This window comes from Pristiophorus japonicus, chromosome 16 (assembly GCF_044704955.1).
Source record: "Pristiophorus japonicus isolate sPriJap1 chromosome 16, sPriJap1.hap1, whole genome shotgun sequence".
NCBI lineage: Eukaryota > Metazoa > Chordata > Chondrichthyes > Pristiophoridae > Pristiophorus > Pristiophorus japonicus.
The window spans coordinates 51710966-51735965 of NC_091992.1; the positions used below are offsets into that span (position 1 = coordinate 51710966).

General features: G+C 48.1%; 1 protein-coding gene across 14 annotated transcripts in view; it reads left to right on the top strand.

Moving 5' to 3' along the window:
* Positions 1-25000, top strand: part of gtf2ird1 (GTF2I repeat domain containing 1) — a 278277-nt gene that overhangs the window by 75498 nt on the left and 177779 nt on the right. For 12 of the 14 annotated variants that reach the window (XM_070857306.1, XM_070857298.1, XM_070857299.1 and 9 more), the window contains one exon: positions 7897-7995. The exons of the other annotated variants lie outside the window; for them this stretch is intronic. In XM_070857306.1, coding sequence (XP_070713407.1) covers positions 7897-7995 — 99 coding nt within the window. The remainder of the gene's footprint in view (positions 1-7896; positions 7996-25000) is intronic. 14 annotated transcript variants of the gene reach the window in all.

Below are 25000 nucleotides of genomic sequence, written 5' to 3' on the forward strand. Positions count from 1 at the left end.
CTTCCCCCCCCCTCTCTCTTCTTCCCCCCCCCCTCTCTCTTCTTCCCCCCCCCCTCTCTCTTCTTCCCCCCCCCCTCTCTCTTCTTCCCCCCCCCCTCTCTCTTCTTCCCCCCCCCCTCTCTCTTCTTCCCCCCCCCCTCTCTCTTCTTCCCCCCCCCCTCTCTCTTCTTCCCCCCCCCCTCTCTCTTCTTCCCCCCCCCTCTCTCTCTTCTCCCCCCCCCCCTCTCTCTCTTCTCCCCCCCCCTCTCTCTCTTCTCCCCCCCCTCTCTCTCTCTTCTCCCCCCCCTCTCTCTCTTCTCCCCCCCCCCCCTCTCTCTCTCTTCTCCTCTCCCCCCCTTCTCTCCCTCATCTCATTTAGGTTAAAGCCCTGTCTAACTCCCTAGTTATTTGATTCGCTAGAACTCTGGTCCCAGCATAGTTCAGGTGTAGTCCGTCCCCACGGAACAGCTCTCTCTTTCCCAAGTATTGGTACCAGTGTCCTACGAATTGAAACCCACTTCTCCCACACCAACCTCTGAGCCACGCATTCATCTCCCTGATTCTATTGACCCTATGCCAATTTGCTTGTGACTCAGGTAATAATGCAGAGATGATTACCTTTGTGGTTCTGCTTTTCAATTTAGTCCCTAGTTGTTCAAACTATCTCAGCAGACCCTCTTTCTTAGTTCTACCTACGTCATTGGTTTACATCTACCACAACAACTAAATCCTCCCCCTCCCACTTCAAGTTTTTCTCCAGCCCAGAGGAGATGTCCTTTACCCTGGCACCAGGCAGGCAACACAGCCTTCGGGACCCATGCTCTTGGCTGCAGAGAACCCTATCTATCCTCCTAACTATACTGTCCCCTACAACCACCTGCCTCTTTACTCCCTCCACTTCAATGGCTTTCTGCACCACGGTGCCTTGGTCAATCTGCTCGTCCACCCCGCAGTCTGCACACTTGTCCACAAGGGTTGCAAGAACCTCAAATCTATTGGACAAGTGCAGGGACTGAGGCTCCTGCCATACTACCTCCTGGATCCCCTTACCTGCCTCACTCGCAGTCACATCCACCTCTCCCTGACCACGTGTCAATTCTAAAGTATTTAATCTAGAGGGTGTGGCTGCCTCCCGGAGCAAAAGGCCCAGGTAACTTTCTCCCTCCCTGATGTCTCGCAATGTCTACAGCTCGGACTCCAGCTCCTCAACCCTGAGCCGAAGTTCGTCGAGCCGCAGACACTTACCGTAGTTGTAGTCACCCTGGACCAAAACATCCAGAAGCTCCCACATATTGCAGCAGCAACACATCTCCTGTTTTCCCATTATTTTATTTAATTAATTAGTTTAGTGTTAATCAAAGTATTTACCTTTTTTATATAGTTTATTAAATTAGTTAAATAAATGTTAGTTTTAGAATTTAGTTATATGCTATGGGCTGGATTTTCCTGTTAAATCGCCCCCGCCCGATCCTTAGCGGTGTTCCGGCGGTTGTGTCTTTTTCTAACGCTGGAATGCCGCTGGTGCGCGTTCCCGCGGTTTTCGGATGATCCATGTCGGCGGCAGTGAAGTGGGCTGGAGCGGAGTGCAGCGGGCGGTGTGCGGCCGAGCTGGCCGATTGACTCGGGAATCTTCGGCTCCCAAGTTGTGCGCACGCGTGTGTGGCTATCAAGCCCCGCCCCCCCCGGAGATGCACCGACGAGAGGCCAGAGACTGGCGGCCTGAGAGCGCTGGGGGCGGGAAGAGGAGGGAAAGAGTGAGATTGCTGTTTGGGGGGTGGGGGGGAAAAGAGAGTGAGATGGTTGGGGGAGGAGAGAGAGAAACTAGTGAGTGAGAGACGAAAGGAGTAACTAAGGCTTTATTGGACCATTTATATTATTGCCTAACACTAGAAAATACTACAGTCCATTTAAAAATACATCAAACTGTTAGAACTATAAAGATCTGTGTAATATCAAACAAACCTGTCAGATCTGTGTCCATACCGCCTACTTAAGATCCACTTAGGATCCAGTAAGACCTGCTTTTTCAGGATAGTATTAAGGTCTGGTGGTAAACGGATCTTAATGATGAAATTTCCATTTTGGGTGGTAATATATGGGTGGAAAGTATCGAATACCGCCCGGCGGTAATGACTGTGGAATTTACTGCCGGGCGGTATCTGGGCGATAAATGTGTGTTTTTTGACAAAACTTGTATTTCTGGGTGGTAAGTGGGTGCTTTGAGAGGAAACTCTAGCCCTATATGTTAATTTAAAAGAAAAACTTAGCCCACAATCACTGTCACACAGCAGAGTTCTCCCCACCTGGAGCCATGCGATCTCCTGGGAGAGGCAAAAAAACAGATTAAAAACCCAGGCCAATTGGGGGAAAAAAATCTGGGAAAATTTCTCTCCGACTCAACCAGGCGATGGAAACTAGACCAGGTGATCACCCTGGCCGTATTAGATTCCTTGAAGTTGCAGGTCTGTTGCGGCTTTTATCCCCACTCTCGGGCCTCGGTCTGCTCCCGCTCAGGTACGCTCTGCGGAAACAGTTAGGAAAAACAAGGCAAAGCAACACCTCCCGCCCCCACTTCACAGAACTCTCCCACTTAGCAAACTCTCCATTTCTCACTCTGTGCTGCTGCTCGAACTTGAGGTAGACTGGGATCGATGATTTGCTTCCTTGGATGTGAAGGGAAAGCTGGGAAAGAAATATCGGAGGGTCTTACTACAGTTTTCCGTGGGAAACATATTGGAGGATGGCAAAGGAGACTGGGATAAGTCAGGAGATTGTAAGCCTGTTAGTCTTACTTCAGTTCTTGTTCATAATACAGTTATTGAGCACTTGGAGAAACGGGAATTAATTAGATGGTTGCTGAAGGCACTGCGGTTGACATGGTGTACATGGAATTCCAAAAGACATTTGATAAAGTGCCACATAATAGGCTTGCCAGCAAAGTTGAAGCCCATGGAATAAAAGGGACAGTGGCAGCATGGATACGAAATTGGCTAAGTGACAGGAAACAGAGTAGTGGTGAACGGTTGCTTTTCAGACTGGAGGAATGTAGACAGTGGTATTCCCCAGGGGCTGGTTCTGGGACTGCTGCTTTTCTTGATATATATTAATGAAGTGGGTGTACAGGGTGCAATATCAAAATTTGCAGATGATACAAAACTTGGAAGTATAGTGAACAGTGAGGAGGATAGTGATAGACTTCAAGAGGAGATAGACAGGTTGGTGGAAGGGGCAGACATGTGGCAGATGAAATTTAACACTGAAAGATGCAAAGTGATACATTTTGGTAGAAAGAATGGGGAAAGGAAATATAAACTAAAGGGTACAATCCTAAAGGGGATGCATGAACAGAGACCTAGGGGTATATGTGCACAAATCATTGAAGGTGGCAAGGCAGGTTGAGAAAGCATTTTAAAAAGCTTTTGGGATCCTGGGCTTCATAAATAGAGGTATAGAGTACAAAAGTGTGGAAATTATGATGAACCTGTATAAAACACTAGTTCAGCCTCAATTGGAGTGCTGTGTCCAATTCTGGCCACCGCACTGTAGGAAGGATGTGAAGGACTTCGAGAGGGTGGAGAAGCTGGGATTGTTCTCCTTCGAGCAGGGAAGGTTGAGAAGAGATTTGATAGAGGATCTCAAAATCATGAGGGGTCTGGACAGAGTAAATAGAGAGAAACTGTTCCCATTGGCAGAAGGATCGAGACCAGAGGACACAGATTTAAGGTGATTAGTAGAAAAACCAAAGGCAACACAAGAAAAATCTTTTTTACGGAGCAAGTGGTTAGGATCTGGAAGGGTGGTGGAGGCAGAATCAATCATGGCTTTCACGAGGGAGTTGGATAAGTACCCGAAATAAATAAATTTGCAGAGCTACAGGGAAAGGGCGAGGGGAGTGAGACTAGCTGAGGCGTTCTTGCAGCGAGCCGACCCAGGCTCGACGGCTGAATGGTCGCCTTCCATGCTGTCACCAGCACAGATTTCCAAAAGGCAGGCTGTGCTTGACAAATCATAAAATTCATCGAGGAAATGCAGTTGATGAGGCTTATATGGATCTTCAAAAAACATTTGATAAGGTACCGCAAGAGACTTAAGATAATGGCAAATGGATTTTAGGGGAATGTGGCCAGATGGATATGAAGATGGGGGTTGGAGGAAGATTGATGGACTAGATTCATGTGGTATCTCTCTTTGAATCATAACCATGGCTAACTGTTCTCCACCAACCTCTGGTTCTACAATACCCATGTCCACCTCCCAAGGAAAAAAACCTACAAAATGCAAAGCTGATTCGGTAAACCAATTTGCGTTTGATGGTGATGGTTGGGGTCACTCTTGTATTTACATATCATGTAGTATGGGCCTAGAGTTGTGTTTAGGCCACATTGAGTAGTGGTGACAGATTCCAAAGGACCGTTTGAGTTTTTAATGTGCTTTGATCTTCACTGTTTAATGCTCCCATTCACACATGACCAGATTTATTGAATTCAATTCAATTTCACAATTTGCAATGGTGTGACTTGAACATAGTCTCTAGGCTGCTAGCCCAGTGGCAGAACCACTACATTCCAGCAGCCGATACAGGTTATGATGGGTATCCCTCGCTACTCGCTGATACTATTTTGATGTGACTTTAGAATAATTTAACCAGCAGTTGTCTCATGCAGTGGTCTTGCCACACTTGCTATAAGCGGACCTGATGTTCCCGACACACTGGAAGCTCCAGCCATGCGGGTTTCTGCCACTGCAGTGACCTCACACCTTTGGGACTTTCCCGATCCTGGACTGGTACTGCACTCTGTACTTTTGCTCTCCAAGCTACTTGAAGTCAGTATTATTAACACATCACACTTTGAATTGGCCTCAGACTGAATTAACCAACTAGTTTCAGTGACACAAATTATACAAGTCAGACACTTGCACTGCAGTAACACGCCAAGGCTTCTTTGGCAGCACCTCCCAAACCCGCGACCACTACCACCTAGAAGAATAAGGGCAGCAGGCGCATGGGAACACCATCACCTGCAAGTTCCCCATCAAATCACACACCATCCTGACTTAGAAATATATCGCCGTTCCTTGATCGTCACTGGGTCAAAATCCTGGATCTCCCTCCCTAACAGCACTGTGGGAGAACCTTCACCACACGGACTGCAACGGTTCAAGGTGGCAGCTCACTACCACCTTCTCAAGGGCAATTAGGGACGGGCAATAAATGCTGGCCTTGCCAGCGACAGCCACATTCCAGGAACGCATTTTTAAAAAAAACACGCACCGAACAGTGCAAGCTTGCGTACAGTGGCAGCAAAAACTATACTGTCTTTTAACCATCTGCTCCACGAGCAATAATGTACTGAGAGTCTCTACCAACAATCTATCACCAGTTCCTGCCTCAACCTCAGTTTTGTTTTGCCCAGGACTACCCAATACCCACACATTTCATGGTTCGGTCTTTCTCTGTCTCCCAGGCGAGAGAATTAAATATTCCATTGGCATGTAAGCTGCCTAGAATGCATTATGAATGCTTGATCTTTCCTTCGACTGACAGTCCCATTTCCAGGTTGAATGAACCACAGGTGAAAGATGATCAGATCAAATCGAATCTTCCCGGTTTAATTAACACAGTAAAGCTGGATAGAAATTGAAAACGAAAGCCATTTCCTAGAAGTCGGATATTTTGGAGCTAGGTGACCATCTTAGACTTACCTCAGCCGTACGTTTACATTTAAACCGAGCACAATGTATCAATTTATATTTATACACATAGCGAGTTCTGTCTCAATACCGAATATACAGTGGCATACATTTATACATAGTGACAGTAAATGAAATCTAATGAGCAGTAAATGGGGACAATGTATACAATGATCTGCATACAGTGACTTGTATATAATAACCTCTATACAGCGACTTAAAGAACATTTATATATCAACTTTCACTACTTCAGGATGTCCCAAAGCACTTCACAGCCAATGAAATACTTTTGAAGTGAGATTAGTCTGTGTGGCTCATGGGAAGAAATGGGAGAAGACTTGAGGGACCACTTTCTAAACTGTAACTTTTTATGTCTTACGTTTCCAAACAATGAGGCCAAAGAGTATTGGGGTAGATCACTCTAGGAGCAAGTCATTCGCTCTGTGGGGTAAGGTCAGCAGGGTTTACAATACTTGAACAAATCAAACCCATTATAAGAACTCAAGTTATAATCGAATACATGAAAACCATTGTACTAGCTACAGAAAGTAGTGCCGTAATTCATCCAACTCCACAAACCTCCTCATATTCCTTCTAATAAAACGGTCATCGTATGGTTGGGTATGGCTTCTGCCACCAGTGCTAAGTTTTCTGATTTTTTTTTGGATGGCGGCTATGGGGACTCCTGTATCTTTCCTTTTAAGGACGTGCAAACAATTAAGTCACAAAATCAAGGAGGAGTGGGGGAGGTTCATTAATTTCCAGAACTGGGCCCAAGTCAGTTCACTGGCACACTGCCCCATCTCAAAATCCTTCCTAACCCCACAACGGTGATGGGCCGCTTTATACATTCACTTCAAAATCACTCTGCCCAAGAGTCATTTCCATCATGTTCAAATCGGGTGGCAGGGAGATTCGAGATCAGAAGAGTCTGGGTTGTGCTGTCAAGATTAATATGTTTCTGTATATCAACCACTGGTAGTTTGTGGGGATCACAGTGTTACTTCTGGTATTGTGCGAGAGGTGCAGTCCAGCCATTCATTGTCACATATCCGGATTAAGGCAGTGTCCCTCCCCTGCTCAGCACTGTCCCTCCCCTGCTCAGCACTGTCTCCTGCCAATGGCAGTACCTGCCCAGCCCCGTCCCCTGCCGATGGGAATACCTATTGTAACAAGTTGAAGCAGGTTCAGGTTCAGGTCCCAGTGGTCAATTAGATATGTAGACTAAAGCTTAAAACTGAGGTTAATTCACCCACCGCAGTTGTGTCTTTAAGTGCAGCGATGAATAAAACAGTAACCGGTTTTACTATCCGGCCTACACCTTCTCACTCAGTCCCTTCCTCTCCAACCTCCTCTCAACTTATCTATTTCCCTGCTTTTTAGCCTTCAAGGCTTGGGGTTGTTACTGATTAAAGGCAATTAAGGTCAACAGTTTCTTAAAGCTATACCGCCTTGCCTTTGTCATTGACATTTTATACAACTTCTTAAAGTTGTATCTCTGATGTGGATCGAGAGCTTCAAACGCCGATGGCTCTCATAGCATCCCTCTCTCACTCCATTACACTGCCCTATCCTGCCGTGTCAGTAGTTGGCCTGTAAACACATTGTACAGCATAAATACATTGGAACTAGCTCTTTCCCCACGCCCATCCATTTGTACCCCTGAATTGCTGGGGCACAGTTTCATGATTAGCAATGTCCCTCCTATACAACTTCAAGCCCAATTTCTGGTTCAAAATTGAAGGATAAATAAGGATGAATCGTTTTTTTTTCATCCTGAAACCTGGGCAGTCAGTGTTGGCGGGGATATTTGATTGTGGGGCCATCACAATTGAGCCCGATCTCTCTTTCTCGCCCACCACCCCCCTCCAGGTGTACACACACTCCCTCCTCCTCCTCCTCCTCCCTCCATACACTCCCGGCAGTGCTGTACAGAGCGGACAGTGAGAGCTGGCTGCTATCCTTCCGTCCCCAACCCCCCGGGCCAGGCCTGGAGAAACTGAAGCAAAGTGCAGCGACCTCACTGTGACACTGGCCGAGATTGGATCCTCTAAGCCGGTGAGGGAGGGAGATGCCATTTAAATAAAGGAGAGCCCTCACTCCCTCCGAGCAAGCTGGAACCGGGGACATGAGCCAGCCGGTCACCTCCCTAGTCTCAGGACATTATTTCCAGTGTTCCCTGACTGTCTCCGTCTCCATGCTAACTATATTCTCCTCATTTCCAGGTAAAAATACAACAGGGTTTATTGGTGAATTCAGCAACATCTCTCAACATGCACACGTTTCAAAGCGGCTTCTTTTTTCTATAGTACACGATAAAGCAGGTAACACATTTTACATCTTCTTTCGGGAGCACAGGGTGGGTGGGGAGGTGGTCATGGCCATAGTGGGCAGTCCGGCAAGGGTCCGCACCGGACCTTTACTGAGGAGCAGTCCAGGGTGCTGCGACAGAGATTGCGGAGAGGTTAGGGCACTGGGACAGCGGTTACACGGGGTTGGTTGGTTGGTTGTGTGTGTCACACCGACAGGCAGATCCCAGTCTGTCTGAGGTCCCGCTCTGTACAACCCGCAAACAGCGCCGGGAGGTTTTGCCTGTACTGTGAGGAATTGCAGGCCGGCTTGTGGTTGATCAGGGACTGGGCTGTGTGCTGCTGCCAGCGGGAGAGACTGGTACAGGGACATTCCGGGCAGGCCCAGCTCGCTGTTGCTCTCCCTTCTGGTGCAAAGCGACCGCTTCTTCTGGGTAAAACTGAACTTTTTCCCCGCGCACCTCCCGTGATCTTTAATCTTCCACACTTGAAGCACCTCTTTCTGATCGTCCGGTTTCGCAGCGAACTAATAATGTCCCAACTTTTCCAGTAAACCCACGGCCAGCAGCAACACCAAACTCCGCAACGCTCGCACTGTTTAACCAGCTCCTTATTAACCTATTCCCGAGACTCACGCAGTATAACTGAAACCCTTTCTGCTATTACTTATTTGCTTATAATACCTACAGGTTGTTGCTGGTCAGGTGAAACTCGTGAGTTCAATCTGGAAACTACCGCCCACATTTCCCTGGTGGGGTTGTTTATGTAACTGCGGTAATGAGGCTATTGAGACTGACTATATAACGCTGTCCTGGTTACAGACATCAGTCACATAACTAGTAACTAGTAAGATTGGTTACGTAAGTGTATTGTTTGCAGTGACCGGTTATATAACTGTGTACCGCTTCTTGAATCCGTTTACATAATTTGGCACTAGTTGCTGATTGAGATTGGTTGACTAACAAAGCTTCTGTCCCTCACACCAATAACCGGTGCACAATTATAACATGTGCTTGTACAATTGTGCACAACGTTACACACTATGCATGCAGTCATTCCCGGCAAAGCATCGTGTCCATGAGAGGCTCACAGTCACAGTCTGTCAGTGAGAGGCCCACAGTTACACAGAGCAGCAGCCGATAGATAACTGACCTGGTCTATATTATAGGTTAAGCCGGGTGGCCCAGCGTGTCTGTTAGAACCACGCGATGACGAACATGGCCGTTTGATAACACATACACAAGTATGCAGCAGATATATGTTATTGCCCTGTAATTAACAGGAGCACTTTGTGATAAGGATGCTGTATAGATTTGTTCACCACTTCCATATACCCGAGGCACTGCGATCAATATAGCACCCGCACTTGATCATCCAACAGCACAGACTTTGAATCATAATCTCTATAATTCAGTACCATAAGAGGCAGAGCAGATACGCACCAGTGTACTGGGAGCACTCGGACTGTTTAAAAAAAGCTTAAGAACAGCCGCGTCCTGATGCATGGTTCACCGGCGGGGCGGGGGCGTTGGGGCCGCTATTGTCCCATACACACATTTAAAACTACCTCTGTAGTTCAGGGAAATGATGAAATGATGCAGAATGTAGCGTGTGCAGTGAGACATGACTGATTTCACTTTGGGTGCACTGAAAGTTTCAGGCGACATTCTCAGCAAGAGTCTTGCTTTAATAAATCTACACAGGCAGGATATGGGATCACTACCCTGCATAAATCAGGGCCCAGCACTCCAGGTCCTGTCCCACAGATACCATCGAGAGTATGTTTCATGAGTGTGTATTTAGGTTTGTATTTTGAATATTGCTTCCCTCCCGGTTTTTCTTTGGAGTTTAATTTTACTGAGCAGGATTATTCTGCAACATGGATCGTTTGCTATTATTACTTCTAAGCCCATACAAGGCCTAGGATCCTGTCGTTTGATAATTATTCTTCTACTACTGTGGAAACTAGGAATCAATGAGCACCACAGTCAATGTTCCCTCTAGTGTCAACTGTGGCTCAGTGGGTAGCACTCTCACCTCTGAGTTAGAAGGTTGTGGGTTTAAGTCCCACTCCATGGACTTGAGCACAAAAAAATCCAGGCTGACACTCGAGTGTAGTGCTGAGGGAGTGCTGCACTGTCAGAGGTGCCGTCTTTCGGATGAGATGTTAAACCAAGGCCCTCTCAGGTGGACATAAAAGATCACAAGGCACTATTTCGAAGAAGAGCAGGGGAGTTATCTCTGGTGTCCTGGCCAATATTTATCCCTCAATCACTGTAACAAAAACAGATTATTTCGTCATTATCATGTTGCTGTTTGTGGGAGCTGGCTGTGCGCAAATTGGCTGCTGTGTTTCCTACATTACAACAGTGACTACACTCCAAAAGTACTTCATTGACTGTAAAGCACTTTGAGATGTCTGGTGGTCGTGAAAGGCACTATGCAAGTCTTTTTTTTAAGTGCGGCCACGCTGTAACGGGAAAGGTCCTGCGCCGGCTGATCACCGACTTTGCCGTGTAAATACCGCGCGCAGAAATTTAAAGGGACCACGCACTAAAAGAGACAGACCACGCAGAACAAAGCGCAGCTGGCAGTGAACATCGGCGCAGTTACACACGAGATTACAAATGTTACTACATCAGTGGATTAACTACTTCCATTTCTTGTGTACCTTTTAAGATAGAAAAATGTCCCATGGTGATTCACAGACAAAAACTGACACCGTACCAAATATTGAGATGCTCGGAGGAGTGACTAAAATCTTGATGAAAGAGATGAAGCATAAGGGGGTGGGGGGCTTAAAGGAGGAGAGGGGAATGGAGAGGCGAAGAGATAAAGGAAGGGAATTCCACCGCATAGGGTCTAGACAACTGATGGCACGACCGCCAATGGTGGGACAAAGGGAGTGGTGATGTACAAGAGATTGGAAGGCTGGAGAATGTTGTAATATCATATCGTGGTATATTATGCTGTACCAAATATTAAATTAACTATCAGGAAAGATTCTTAAGGGAATAGGTAAATTGAGCTTGACAACTTGTTACGGATTCTAGAACCGGAGACACTGGTTCCTGCACAGAAAAGGGAAGGCTGACAGACGGTTTCGGAGGTGTGATTGTGTGCAACAGGCTGCCCAGGGAGACGGTGGGCGCAGATGGCTTGGAAAAGGTTAAAGGGGAATCTGATAGATTTTTGGTGGAGCGGTGTTTAGAGAGATTAACTTGGGGGATTAGCTCGATGGACGGCAGTCTTTTCTGGGTGTATACATTTCAACATCCCTATATTACTAACTGGTTGACCACTGAAGGTTTTGGTTTCACTGTACGGGATGTTTGGGCTTCTGTTTAAAATGGAAGCCTACTCTGTGGGCCTTGGCCTTCCAGTGCCCTGTTCACTGGGCCTTGGCCTTCCAGTGCCCTGCTCACTGGGCCTTGGCCTTCCAGTGCCCTGCTCACTGGGCTTTGGCCTTCCAGTGCCCTGCTCTGTGGGCCTTGGCCTTCCAGTGCCCTGCTCACTGGGCCTTGGCCTTCCAGTGCCCTGCTCTGTGGGCCTTGGCCTTCCAGTGCCCTGTTCACTGGGCCTTGGCCTTCCAGTGCCCTGCTCACTGGGCTTTGGCCTTCCAGTGCCCTGCTCACTGGGCTTTGGCCTTCCAGTGCCCTGCTCACTGGGCTTTGGCCTTCCAGTGCCCTGCTCTGTGGGCCTTGGCCTTCCAGTGCCCTGTTCACTGGGCCTTGGCCTTCCAGTGCCCTGTTCACTGGGCCTTGGCCTTCCAGTGCCCTGCTCACTGGGCCTTGGCCTTCCAATGCCCTGCTCTGTGGGCCTTGGCCTTCCAGTGCCCTGTTCACTGGGCCTTGGCCTTCCAGTGCCCTGCTCTGTGGACCTTGACCTTCCAGTGCCCTGTTCGCTGGGTAGGTCTTGACCTTCCAGTGCCCTGTTCACTGGGCCTTGGCCTTCCATTGCCCTGCTCACTGGGCCTTGGCCTTCCAGTGCCCTGCTCACTGGGCCTTGGCCTTCCAGTGCCCTGCTTACTAGGCCTTGGCCTTCCAGTGAGGCTTCTGAAATAAAAAGAATGGAATCCACTTGCTGTTTCCAGGGAGTTTTGCTGGTTGGAGCCTCCGTGCTGTGCAGTGCCACAGTAATGGTCTCCCCTTTCCCTCTGCCGGGGTTTCGGGGTGGGGGTGGGGGTAAGAAGGGAAGAGGGATAACAAGGGATCATGCTCTGCCAGAGGCTATTTTGGTGTAATTTGGTGTAACCCATCACCCCTGTGCTCGCTGACCTACACTGGATTCCGGTTAAGCAGATTTCAAAATTTTCATCCTTATTTTCAAATCCCTCCATGGCCTCGTTCCTCCCTATCTCTGTAATTTCATCCAGCCCCCCCCCCCCCCCCCCCCCCGCCCCAAGATGTCTGCACTCCTCTAATTCTGCCCTCTTGAGTATCCTAGATTATAATCGCTCAACCATCGGTGGCCGTGCCGCCTTTTGCCTGGGCCCCAAGCTCTGGAGCTCGCAGCCTACAACTTTCTGCCTCTCCATCTCTCTTTCCTCCTTTAAGACACTCCTTAAAACCTACCTCTTTGACCAAGCTTTTGGTCACCTGCGCTAATTTCTACTGGTGTGGCTCGGTGTCAAATTTTTATCTCATAATGCACCTGTGTAGTGTTAAAGGCGCTATATAAATACTTGTTGTTGTAATCTGCCCCCAGAGGGTGGTGTTCCAGCACAAGTTAACATGGAGGGTGCGGTAGTTGTGCCGGCCTGGTGAGGCGGACTTAATTTTGCCAAAGAAAATATGATCGGTGACTCTTTGAAACAACATGCCATGTTGCCACGCTGATGTGGGGCTGAGGCTGACTGCAACAGACCCTCCATTGTACATTTGAACCAATTCCTGTCGATACAGGCCTGTTTAGGAGTCCGACTGCGGGGAATCTTGAAATGCCTTCTGGGACTGGCGTGAGCGAGTCTGAATCTCAAACTTTTTAGAGGCAATAAAGATTTTCCAACCGGAGTGGGAAATGCGGACATGATGAAGCTCGGATTAAGCATTCCTCTGGTCACTGCATGTAGTGACAGTGTAAATGTACTAGTCAAGATTTCCTCTGTTTCGCACTTTAAGTGAGAGTGTAAGTCCATTTTTCATGTTCACGCATCAAGGTAAGGCTTGTTGGTGCTGAGCAATGGATATTTTTAGGCAGTCGATGTCAGCATCGAACACTTCCAGGTCAGTTGTAGTCGGATACAGAGTAAAGCGCTCTCCACCTGACCTCAATACTGTGCCACAACCCAATCTCAGAAGAGCAGCCCCTACTTGCATTTCATTCCATTTCCCACTCCAACCCTCTGCCAATCTGAGCGACGTTGATGATGGGTGGTGAATTTAGGGTGGATCAGGAAGATCCCAAGAACTGGATTGAGATTGCTCAAACTCATTTCACTTTTCTAGACAGAGGAAAAGTTCATTACATCAATCTGCGTTGATCCTGATCCTTAGTCCCAGAGGCGAATGGCCAGTGCCTAACCTGCTGTGCCAACCAGTGTCCCATAACCGCATCTTATAGAATGTTTACCACGTCACCGCAAGTACCCAAGAAACCAATTTACCATGTTGCAACATACAGTGGCCAGTGAGATCCAACCTCCTCACTGCAGCACTTTACATCTCATCGTTTTCTCTGTCAAGCCCGTGTGGTGGCTGGTGTGCAACGGCCGCTCCATGTTAACAAAATCCACGCCCAGGCACCTTCCACCCTTCAGGATGTAGTTCAGGATCCGGAATATTATTGAAACACCCGTGAACTCATCCGATTTCGGCCTGGAAGCAAGTCTTCCTCATTTCGAGGGACCTGCTATGATGATGATGATTTATAATGTATGGCGGGAACTTTAACATGGAGTCTTTTGGGGCGAAGTTTCTGTCCCTTTTTTCCCGCCCTCTCCTTCTGGCCCAGACTCTTGGCAGGATCCAGTTCCCTGGGTATCGTCTGGTGCCCATTCCTCTTGTGTGAGCAGAGACAGTGAGTGCCAGGGAGGCTATTCTACCATAGAGGGCAGCAGAGCCGAGCCGAATCCTGTCCTCACTCAATGTCCACACCAAAGGTCTTGGATTGGTCTGGGTAAATTCTAAATGAGTTAGCGCTTCTAGTAATAATGGGCCAATGAATTTCATACAAATATATTAAGGGTTTATGTGCTGATACTCGAGGTGCAGGAGCACAATCCACGGCTGTTTACCCCCCCCCCCCCCTCTGCTCGAAGACACCGAGGCCAAATTCAGTACCCGAGGACAGCTGGAATTCAAACTTAACCTTCCAATCATTATGGGTTCGGTTCCACTTAACTTGGGGAGCGGGGCATTTAAATCCTGCTGGTTTTAATTACATGAGTCATCATCATTGTAGGCGTTCCCTCGGAATCGAGGAAGACGTCCTTCCAGGTGGCTGAACAGTCTAATACGAGAACCACAGTCCCTGTCACAGGTGGGACAGACAGTTGTTGAGGGAAGGGGTGGATGGGACTGATTTGCCGCACGCTCTTTCCGCTGCCTGCTCTTGGTTTCTGCATGCTCTCGGCGACAAGACTTGAGGTGCTCACCACTCTCCCGGATGCACTTCCACCACTTAGGGCGGTCTTTGGCCAGGGACTCCCAGGTGTCAGTGGGGTTGTCGCACTTTATCAGGGAGGCTTTGAGGGTGTCCTTGTAACGTTTCCGCTGCCCACCTTTGGCTTGTTTACATGAGTAATTCTTTTATGACTGCATGTTTTGATGATTTACACACCAAATCTTTTGCTTTTTTTCTGACCGCATAATGTTTTAAATTGGGACTGAAATCCTGCTGCGGTTTTCTGGATTAAACGATGTCGCTGTAGGGTGGAATTGCTCTGTATTCAATGAACTGGTTAACTGTATGGTCTTTGTTCCCTGACCTTGTAATGCACTCGCACGATTACACTCTGCGATTTCTACAAGATCAGATTTGTTTGAGTGTTTGCACAACTGATGGACCAATCAAAGGACAGCCGGAGTAGTGTCATGGAGCTACTTGTTCAGTGAAGATGTTTACAGAAGGTGGGAATGGATCTGAAGCACCATCTTCCATCAATCCTACTGTAGAATGTGCCATGTTGTGTGGAGATGGGCCAAGGGAGGAAGGAAGAGACACTGGATAGTGTGAGGGAGCAGCGAAATATCATCTTCAAAAAGTGAGCACCCTGAGAGAGCCAGAGAGTATGCCAGGGATGGCAGTAAGTTAAAGCAAGGGTGACATGTGTTGTAGCGAGCCCAGCAGAGATGACAGGAAGTGTGCACGAAACTATTTGACCATCAGAGTAAGCACCGAAGCTTAATGTGAATTTACTGACTGGGGCAGATATAGACACGACGGGACGTAACGGGTACAAAAGTGATGCATCAAAATATCTGAATGCCTAACTACAGCTAATGTTGATCATTGAGGGAGTAGCATCCTCCAAACAGATGCTGGCTCCGTAATGCAGTGTATCGTCCATGCTATCCCAGAGAGGATGCAGTGCGTTTACTCATCATGCAGACCACAGTGTTCACCGATCGTTCCCAGTGGGGGAGAATGCAGCGTTTATCCTGTGTGATCATGGACAGGTTAGTGATTCAAGGAAGCATTTGCAGACAATAAGGAAAGATGATCTTAGTGGGCAGGAGGGGCAGCATGGCCACAGGATGAGGCCAGGCTCCAGGTTTGTACCATTATGTTTAATACGGTCAAGAAATGCTCCATTCAGCTGGACACACAGTGCCCCCCCACCCCACCACTGAAGATGTCATATGCAGCAATACAGATAGCACACCTTAAGACTCCTAATATGGCATCTTCTTTCACAGAAGCGACAGATTCCAGTGGAGGTGATGCCAGCACCTTGCACTTAGACCTCACCACTTGAACCCGGCATCAGCCCGAACTATACATTCCGGAGAACCTTAGTCCAAAGAGAGAACACAAGTTGAGGCAAGGAGCACAAGCAAGGAGAGGAAAGTGTGGTAGTTCAGCAAGGGCTGGTTGGTGCTGGGCGAGATTCAACATGTTCATGATCTTGCCGTGCCGATGTGGGATTCAGGCAGCATAGGTTCAGGTTTCAAACACGGTGGTGTCGGAACGCCAGTCACTTGTCTTTGCAATACAAGCTGGAAGGTTGTCTGCCGCCCAGAGTTCTGCCATATTACACCTGCCTGCACTCTGCCATTGAGCATTGGGCAATCCCGGTGGCATCCACTGTGGAGACTTCAGGCACTCAGACAGTAAGTACATCCCTGGCCAGTGTTCCCAACGATGCTGTCAGTGCACTGGGGGCTAGAATCCAAGCCCTTTCAATGCGGGATAACCATCAGGGATGGAATCCGAGAGCTCATGGAAGTGCAACGGCCTTGCACAGATCAGCGGGCTACACGGGGACCTGACCTACGTGGCTCCCAGCAGCTACCTGCCTAGCAGGAGAATTGCGATGTTGGTTCTCCGGTTTGGCACCAGTCCCATTCTGTTCTGTTCGCGGATATGTTGGTGGTCACTGTCGCAACAAAGGGTTGTTAGTCCGACGACAATAACTCCACTTATGATTCACTCACCAGTGTTTTTTATAATAATAAACCTTACTACGGTGACTGATTTGATCTTCCATTTATATAAAATCACGTGCAAATAATGTGACCTAGTTGTCAGGAAAACTCGAGTCCTGCCCTCTGCGCGGGTGCCTGATCCTCCCGAGGATACTCTACCTTAGAAGGGATCTAGTTCTATTATGCTGTAACACATCCTGGGCTTGTGCTTACATAATATGTTGGAATGAATACATAGTTTGTACGTATAGCCAAGGCTGCATTTATAGGTGTTTACCCAGCTTCTAATCTTATCAGCCTTTGCCTTTGTGCTACAAGCTTTGTTTATAATGCAATAAGTGCTTCGGCCAAATGTATATCCCGTTCCCTAGACCTGGATGTTTTCATTCTCTGCCCTTGCGTTTCCAAACGGTCTGTTTAGGACCCACTTCTTGCTCCCTTGACCCTTTTCCCACTAAAATGTTGACCACTCAACTTACTTTTCTGGCTCCCATGTTAGCTGACATTGTTAACGGTTCTCTCTCCTCAGGTACTTTCCCCTTCTCTTTCAAATCTGCTGTCATCACTCATCTCAAAAAACCAACCCTTGACCCCATTGGGCTTGCAAGCTACTGCCCCATCTCCAACCTCCCTTTCCTCTCCGAAGTCCTGGAACATGTTGTCGCCTCCCAAATCCGTGCCCGTCTTTCCAGGAACTTCATGTTTGAATCTCTTCAATCTGGTTTCCGTACCTGCCACAGTACCGAAATGGCTCTCATCAAAGTCATCTTTGTGACTGTGACAAACGTAAACTATCCCTCCTCGTCCTTCTCGACCTGTCTGTAGTAGTTTGACAAAGTTGACCACTCCATCCTCCTCCAACGCCTCTCCTTCCAGCTGGGTGGGACTGCACTCGCCTGGTTCCATTCTTATCTATCTAATTGTAGCCAGAAAATCTCCTGCAATGGCTTCTCTTCCCATTCCCACATCGTTACCTCTGGTGTCCCCCAAGGATCTATCCTTGGCCCCCTCCTATTTCTCGTCTATATGCTGCCCCTTGGAGACATCATCCGAAAACACGGCGTCAGTTTCCACATGTTCGCTGACGACACCCAGCTCTACCTCACCCCCACTTCTCTTGACCTCTCCATGGTCTCTAAATTGTCAGACTGCTTGTCGGACATCCAGTTCTGCTTGAGCAGAAATGTTCTCCAATTAAATATTGGAAATATTGTCTTTGGTCCCCGCCACAGACTCCATTCCCTAGCCACTGACTCCATCCCTTTCCCTAGCATCTGTCTGAGGTTGAACCAGACTTCGCAACCTAGTCTCATATTTGACCCTGAAATGAGCTTCCGGCCACATATCCGCGGCATAACTAAAACCACCTATTTCCACCTCTAATATCGCCCGTCTCCCCCCCCCACCCCCCCCCCCCCGCCTCAGCTCATCTGCTGCTGAAACCCTCATCCATGCCTTTGTTACCTCTAGACGTGACTACTCCAACGCACTCCTGGCTGGCCTCCCACATTCTACCCTACTTAAACTAGAGGTGATACAAAACTCAGCTGCCCGTGTCCTAACTCGCACCAAGTCCCGCTCACCTATCACCCCTGTGCTCGCCGACCTACATTGGCTTCCGGTTAAGCAACGCCTCGATTTCAAAATTCTCATCCTTGTTGACAAATCCCTCCATGGCCTCACCCCTCCCTATCTCTGTAATCTCTTTCAGTCTTACAATCCACTGGGATATCTGTGCTCCTCAAATTCTGCCCTCTTGAGCATTCCTGATTATAATTGCTCAACCATTGGTGGCCGTGCCTTCAGCTGACTGGGCTCTAACCTCTGAAACTCCATAAACCTCTCCGCCTCTCTACCTCTCTTTTCTCCTTTTAAGACGCTCCTTAAAAGCTACCTCTTTGACCAAGCTTTTGGTCATCTGCCCTAATTTCTTCTTATGCGGCTTAGTGTCAAATTGTTTTATCTTATAACACTCCTGTGAAGTGCCTTGGGACATTTTACTACATTAAAGGCGCTATATAAATGCAAGTTGTTCTTCATATATAGAGACAAGATTAAGACTTACCTTTCTCTTACATTTGCTCTGCCACTGAAAATACTACAAGAAAGGGATGCTGGGACAGATTGACTTTTCAAATCATCTTAAAACCTTTCAACACATTCCATCTGCACAAGTGGCGGATGATGCTCCTGAAAGCGTGCAGCTTCCCTACAATGAGATTCCTGAAACAGATTCAGGACATTATTGATACATTGATGTAGGCCAATCACAGCCTGTCAGATTCCCAAGAAGTCCATGAGAAGACCGCACCTTTAGGTGGTCAGTTCCAAGTGTTGCAGGCCACAAAGTGTGAGAATAAAGCACCGCGATGCACCACATTGAGCGCATTCACACACACCACACAAATAAAAATGATGCATGCTGCAGTCAGGTTTTCTTTCTCAAAAATGCAGCCGACTGCATTAGAGTGGGAACACCGTATGTATAGATGTCAGGACCAAACAAATCCGTTAAAACAATAGGAGGAGTTACAGCTCTGTTGTGGTGACTGCTATAAGGCTCAGTTGAAGAATTTTGGCAGGGAGAGTGTGACGCACCAATCTCCTGACCTGCATCGACTGTTGCTCTATTTGTCGCTCCTGCCCGGCATGGTCCTCCTGGTCTTGTGAAGCTCCTTGCCGCCTGTGAGCACATTTGGTTCTCGGGTGAGGCCTCTGCCAACAATATACTGCCACTATAACACATGTTGTAAGGCCCCCCGCCCAGCCCCATATCCCTCTGACCTGAATGGAACTGAATTCTTCCCATGTGCCTCATTATATCAGTGCTATTCTGGGGTACAGGGGTTACATAGGGGTGTCATGAGCTATGTTTGCAGTGGACAACCAAGGTCTCCCAGAAACTAACCCTTCTTGGTTGAGTCGGGGCTCACACGACTGTCATGGAAGGAATGCTTTCTGGGAAGTGTGCAGCAGTGTGCACGGTTTTCCAGTAGTGGTTGTATCCATTTGCACATCCAGAGAGTAAAGGCCCTTCCGACTGGGGTACATGATGGCATTATGTGCAGATGCACAAATAGCACCTGTAATGCCCTGTACTCCAGGGAAGGCACAGTTCCTGTCTTGCTGCTCCGGAGGTGGCTCGGTTGTGAAGTAGGAACTCTGTGGCCATTTTAATGCAGCTGGCCCCACAGAAAAGTCTTGTGACGGAAAGGTTCATGTGGCTCAGTAGTTGAGGGTTATAACTGTCGCACAGGGTGCAGTGCAGATGCTGGAGTGTGCCTAAGGGTCTTGTTGTTTCACGCTGTAAAACATCATCCTCCTCAGCCTGAGCTTTCTCCAATGCTGATCTTTAGTGAGGCCCAGGTAACCCACTCTCTTGAGGTCCTGTGGCTGCATGGTGTACTAGTGGATGTGGTTTTTCCAGCTCTTGCCCTTCTGGGCTGCCATCTCCTGGCCCTACATGTCTAATGTGTGTGACTCTGGATGCCTCACTGAAGATCAGCTCTTGGGAAAGCTCGGGCTGACACTGCATGTGGTGCAGTGCAGATGTTGGGAGTGTGCCAAAGGATGGTGTTCTCCTGCAGAATGAGGCCATTCGGTCCATCGTCCCAGTGTCAGCTCTCTGAAAGAGTTCTTCGCTGTGGCCCATTCCCTTGCCCTGACAAACTTCTCTTTTTTTTAAATATGATGATGGAATCTGTTTCCACACTAGTAGGGTCCATGTCCTAACAGAACAATTCTTCTAATCTCTCCCTTTGTTCTTTTGGTGATGAACTTAGGTTTAGCTTTAGGGAAATTGAAAGTTTTATTGAAAATTGCACAGCCCAGGCCTTCCGACACGGTAGCATAGTGGGCACAGCTACATCGTGGGTGCTATGTACGCAACACCTTGTAACCAGCATTCTACCACCACCAGAGGGCACATCTGTTGGAGTCCCAAGGGATCCCAGCATCCCTTGGGAGCGCTGCATATAAGCAGGCCTCCCATGCTGTGTTAGCACTCTGGAGTCTGAATAATGAGACCAAGGTCACACTTACTCAAGTCTACAGTACTCCGTCACATTGCTTTATTTGAGACATAACAACTGGCGACGAGTAATAGACAACGCACCATCTCACGAAAATGCAGAGAACTGTTGGTATCTTGGAGAAATTCTCAGAAGGTGACGATTGGGAAGCCTTTGTGCAGTGACTCGACCAATACTTCGTGGCCAATGAGCTGGAAGAGAATAAGAACGCTGCCAAAAGAAGGGCGATTCTACTCACGATCTGCAGGGCAACAAACTATGGCCTCATGAAAAATCTTCTTGCTCCGGTGAAACCAACAACCAAATCATATGAAGAACTGTGTACGCTGGTCCGGGAGCACCTAAATCAGAAGGAGAGTGTTCTGATGGCAAGGTATCGATTTTATACCTGTCAGCGGTCTGAAAGCCAGGAAGTGGCGAGCTACATCGCTGAAGTAAGGCGCCTTGCAGGACATTGCGAATTCGATGGATTCCTGGAGCAAATGCTAAGAGACTTTTTTGTGCTTGGCATTGGCCATGAGGTTATCCTTCACAAACTATTGACTGTTGAAACACCGAACCTGAGCAAAGCCATAACGATAGCCCAGGCATTTATATCCACCAGCGATGACACCAAATAAATTTTGCAGCATAAAGATGCATTGGCAAGTACTGTACACAAAGTAATGTCATTTTCAGGCAGGAATGCATATGGTAGAACGTACACGCCTGCAGCTGCATGACCTCAGATGACTCAGATTTGGAGTCTTGCGTGTGCCAATGCAACACTTGCTCTCAACTGAGCAATGCATCCAGGGAGGCACCGCTAAGTTTGTGGTCATGGCCCTCCAAACCGTGGTCTAGGATCCACGTTGACTTCGCTGGCCCGTTTCTAGGCAAAATGTTTTAGGTTGTTGTGGAGGCTTATTCAAAATGGATTGAATGTGTAATAATGTCTGTAAGCATGTCCATTGCCACCATCGAAAGCCTACGAGCCATGTTTGCCACGCACGGCCTACCTGATGTCCTTGTCAGCGACAATGGGCCGTGCTTCACTAGCGTTAAATTCAAGGAATTCATGACCCGCAATGGGATCAAGCACGTCACATCTGCCCGTTCAAGCCCGCATCTAACGACCAGGCAGAACTGGCAGTCCAAACCATCAAGCAAAGCTTGAAACGCGTGTCGGAAGGCTCCCTGCAGACCCACCTGTCCCGAGTCCTGCTCAGCTACCACACAAGACCCCACTCGCTCACCGGAGTTCCCCCTGCCGAACTGCTCAAGGAAAGGGCACTCAAAACAATGCTCTCTCTAATCCACCCTGATCGCGATGCCACCTGCCCTCAACATGATCATGAACAAAACATGTACCATGATCGTGCAAATTTGTCATGCGATATTGAAGTCAATGACCCTGTATTTGTACTCAACTATGGACATGGTCCCAAATGGCTTGCTGGCACTGTCGTAGCCAAAGAAGGGAGTAGGGGTTTGAGGTCAAAATGAACTAACTTGCAGAAAGCATTTGGACCAAACCAAACTGCGATTCAGACAGCCACGAACAACCTGAAGAGGACACTACCAACTTCGACCCTCCGATACACACACAAGTGGCAACCGACATCACAGTTGACCACGAAGCTGAATTCATCATCCCCAGCAGTTCAGCAAGGCCAGCTGCGCAGCAGCCCAGCGAAGGCCCAACCAACTCACCTGCACCTGTGTTTGTACCGAGACGATTGACTAGGGAGCAGAAAGCCCCAGATCGTCTCACCCTGTAAATAAGTGTACTATTGACTTTGGGGGGGGTGGGGTGGGAGTGATGCTATGTATGCAACACTTTGTAACCAGCATTCTACCGCCACCAGAGGGCACATTTGTTGGAGTCCCAAGGGATCCCAGCATTTCTTGGGAGCACTGTATATAAGCAGGCCTCCCATGCTATGTCAGCACTCTGGAGTCAGAATAAAGAGACCAAAGTCACACGTACTCAAGTTTACAGTATTCAGTCACATTGCTTTATTTGAGACATAACAGTGGTTATGTTACAGGATCAATAATCCAGAGGCCGAGATTAATGATGAGACCTGAGTTCAAATCCCACCTGGGAAATATAAATTCAGTTAATTAAATAAAAATTAGTAAAAAGCTAGCAGCAGTTATGATGACCATGAAACTACCAGATTGTCGTAAGAACCCATCTGGTTCACTAATGTCCTTTTAGGGAAGGAAATCTGCCGCCCTTACCCGGTCTGGCCTATTTGTGACTCCAGACCAACAGCAATGTGGTTGACTCTTAACTGCCCTCTGAAATGACCAAGCAAGCCACTCAGTTGCATCAAACTGCTACAAGAAACTATAATAAGACCTCATCAAAAGGACTCCAGTGTTTCAAAGCGACAGCTCACCACCACCTTTTCAATGACAAACAGGGATGGGCAATAACTGCTGTCTTTGGGTAATCTAAACCTTATGATACTATGATCACTATTCCCTAAATGCTCCCCTATTGACACTTGCTCCACTTGACCTACCTGTGACTCTTTTAAAAAAAAAAAGAATACTCTGACCCACAGGCCAGAAATCCTCATTTAAAGTCTCTGCTTTTCCATGGCGTCTGATACTTCAGGGCGGGAGGTTGTCTGAGAGCTTTGCCCAGCGATACCCGTAGGCTGCACGACGTGAGCGTGGACCAGTAACGCTGTCAGCTCGGGTCGTCAGTCAGACTGTGGTCATCCTGGATTTCAGTGCAAGCTGCTTAATCTTTGACATAGTTAGAAAACAACGATTCTATTCGACCAAATTAACTGGAAGACCTTCACGAGTCCTTGGCCATTTCCTCTGACATTGTAACAACTTATTGAGTGATTGCCAGTCAGTTTGTAAACTCCATTTCTCTTGCATCTATTGCCGGTGTTCTTAGTTTGGTTCATTGAGGTAGGGTATCTCTCTCTCTAGCTATTATCTCTCTGCACTTAATAACGTCTTGATTTCCCCTTCGGTGAGGGGCCGGGAGCTCAGAAACTATGCCGTGGGAGTCCGGCGTACAATCGCTTAATGTGTGCGTCTGAAATTCCCCTCCCTGCTGTTTTAGCCAAGGCACTAACTCATTTAAAACTGATTCATACCTGTTAAGTATTCCTACACTAGAGTCAATTGTGGCTCAGTCAGTAGCACACTCGTCTTTGAGTTAGATGGTTGTCCCTAGAGTGGGACTTTAGCACAACATCTAGGCTGATACTCCAGTGCAGTACTAGGTAAGTGCTGCACTGTCAGAGGTGCCATCTTTCGGATGTTAAACCGAGGCCGCGTCTGCCCTTTCAGGTGGGCGTAAAAGATCTCAGGGCACTGTTCGCAGAAGAGCAGGGGAGTTCTCCCCGGTGTCCTGGTCAAAACCAATATCACTAAAAACAGATTATCTGGTCATTATCACATTGCTGTTTGTAGGAACTGCTGTGTTTCCTACATTACCACAATTAAAACATTTCAAAGTTGGCTGTAAAGGGCTTTGGGACATCCTGAAGTCGTGAATGACGCTATAGAAATGAAAGTCTGTCTTTCACTAGAAGCCAATAGAACATTTAGCATGGGTGTGAATCAGTTCCGGGTGATGAGATGAATTCCGTTCTCCCTGGCGGATTTTATAAGCGGAGTGATTATTTGCAACAATTTTTTTGTGTCCTTCTGCGCATGTGCATCTTGAACTCCGCCCCCTTTTTGTGCATGCGTGCTCGATCTGGTCACTTGTGTGCAGTGTGACGTATGAGGAAGCTGGAGGTGGGGCCAAAGCATGAGCTCGTGGAGCACATTGCCGCTGGAGCTGTTTCTTGGGCTTTTAAATTATCTCCAGGCCTTTTCGCAAAAATATTGATGTGATATTCTACACGGACATTTTTGTGGCCTTCTGTGGGAGAGAAAAAATAGGTAGTGAGGGATTGGGGGGAGAGAGAGAGAGAGACAGACTGGGGAGAGAGAGAGAGAGAGAGAGACTGGGGAGAGAGAGAGAGAGAGAGACAGACTGGGGGGGGGGGGAAGAGAGAGAGAGAGAGAGAGAGAGAGAGAGACTGGGGGGAGAGAGAGAGAGAGACAGACTGGGGGGAGAGAGAGACAGACAGACTGGGGGGAGAGAGAGAGAGAGAGAGAGAGAGAGACAGACTGGGAGAGAGAGAGAGAGAGAGAGACTGGGGAGAGAGAGAGAGAGAGAGACAGACTGGGGGGGGGGGAAGAGAGAGAGAGAGAGAGAGAGAGAGAGAGACTGGGGGGAGAGAGAGAGAGAGACAGACTGGGGGGAGAGAGAGAGAGACAGACTGGGGGGAGAGAGAGAGAGAGAGAGAGAGAGAGACAGACTGGGGAGAGAGAGAGAGAGAGACAGACTGGGGAGAGAGAGAGACAGACTGGGGAGAGAGAGAGAGAGACAGACTG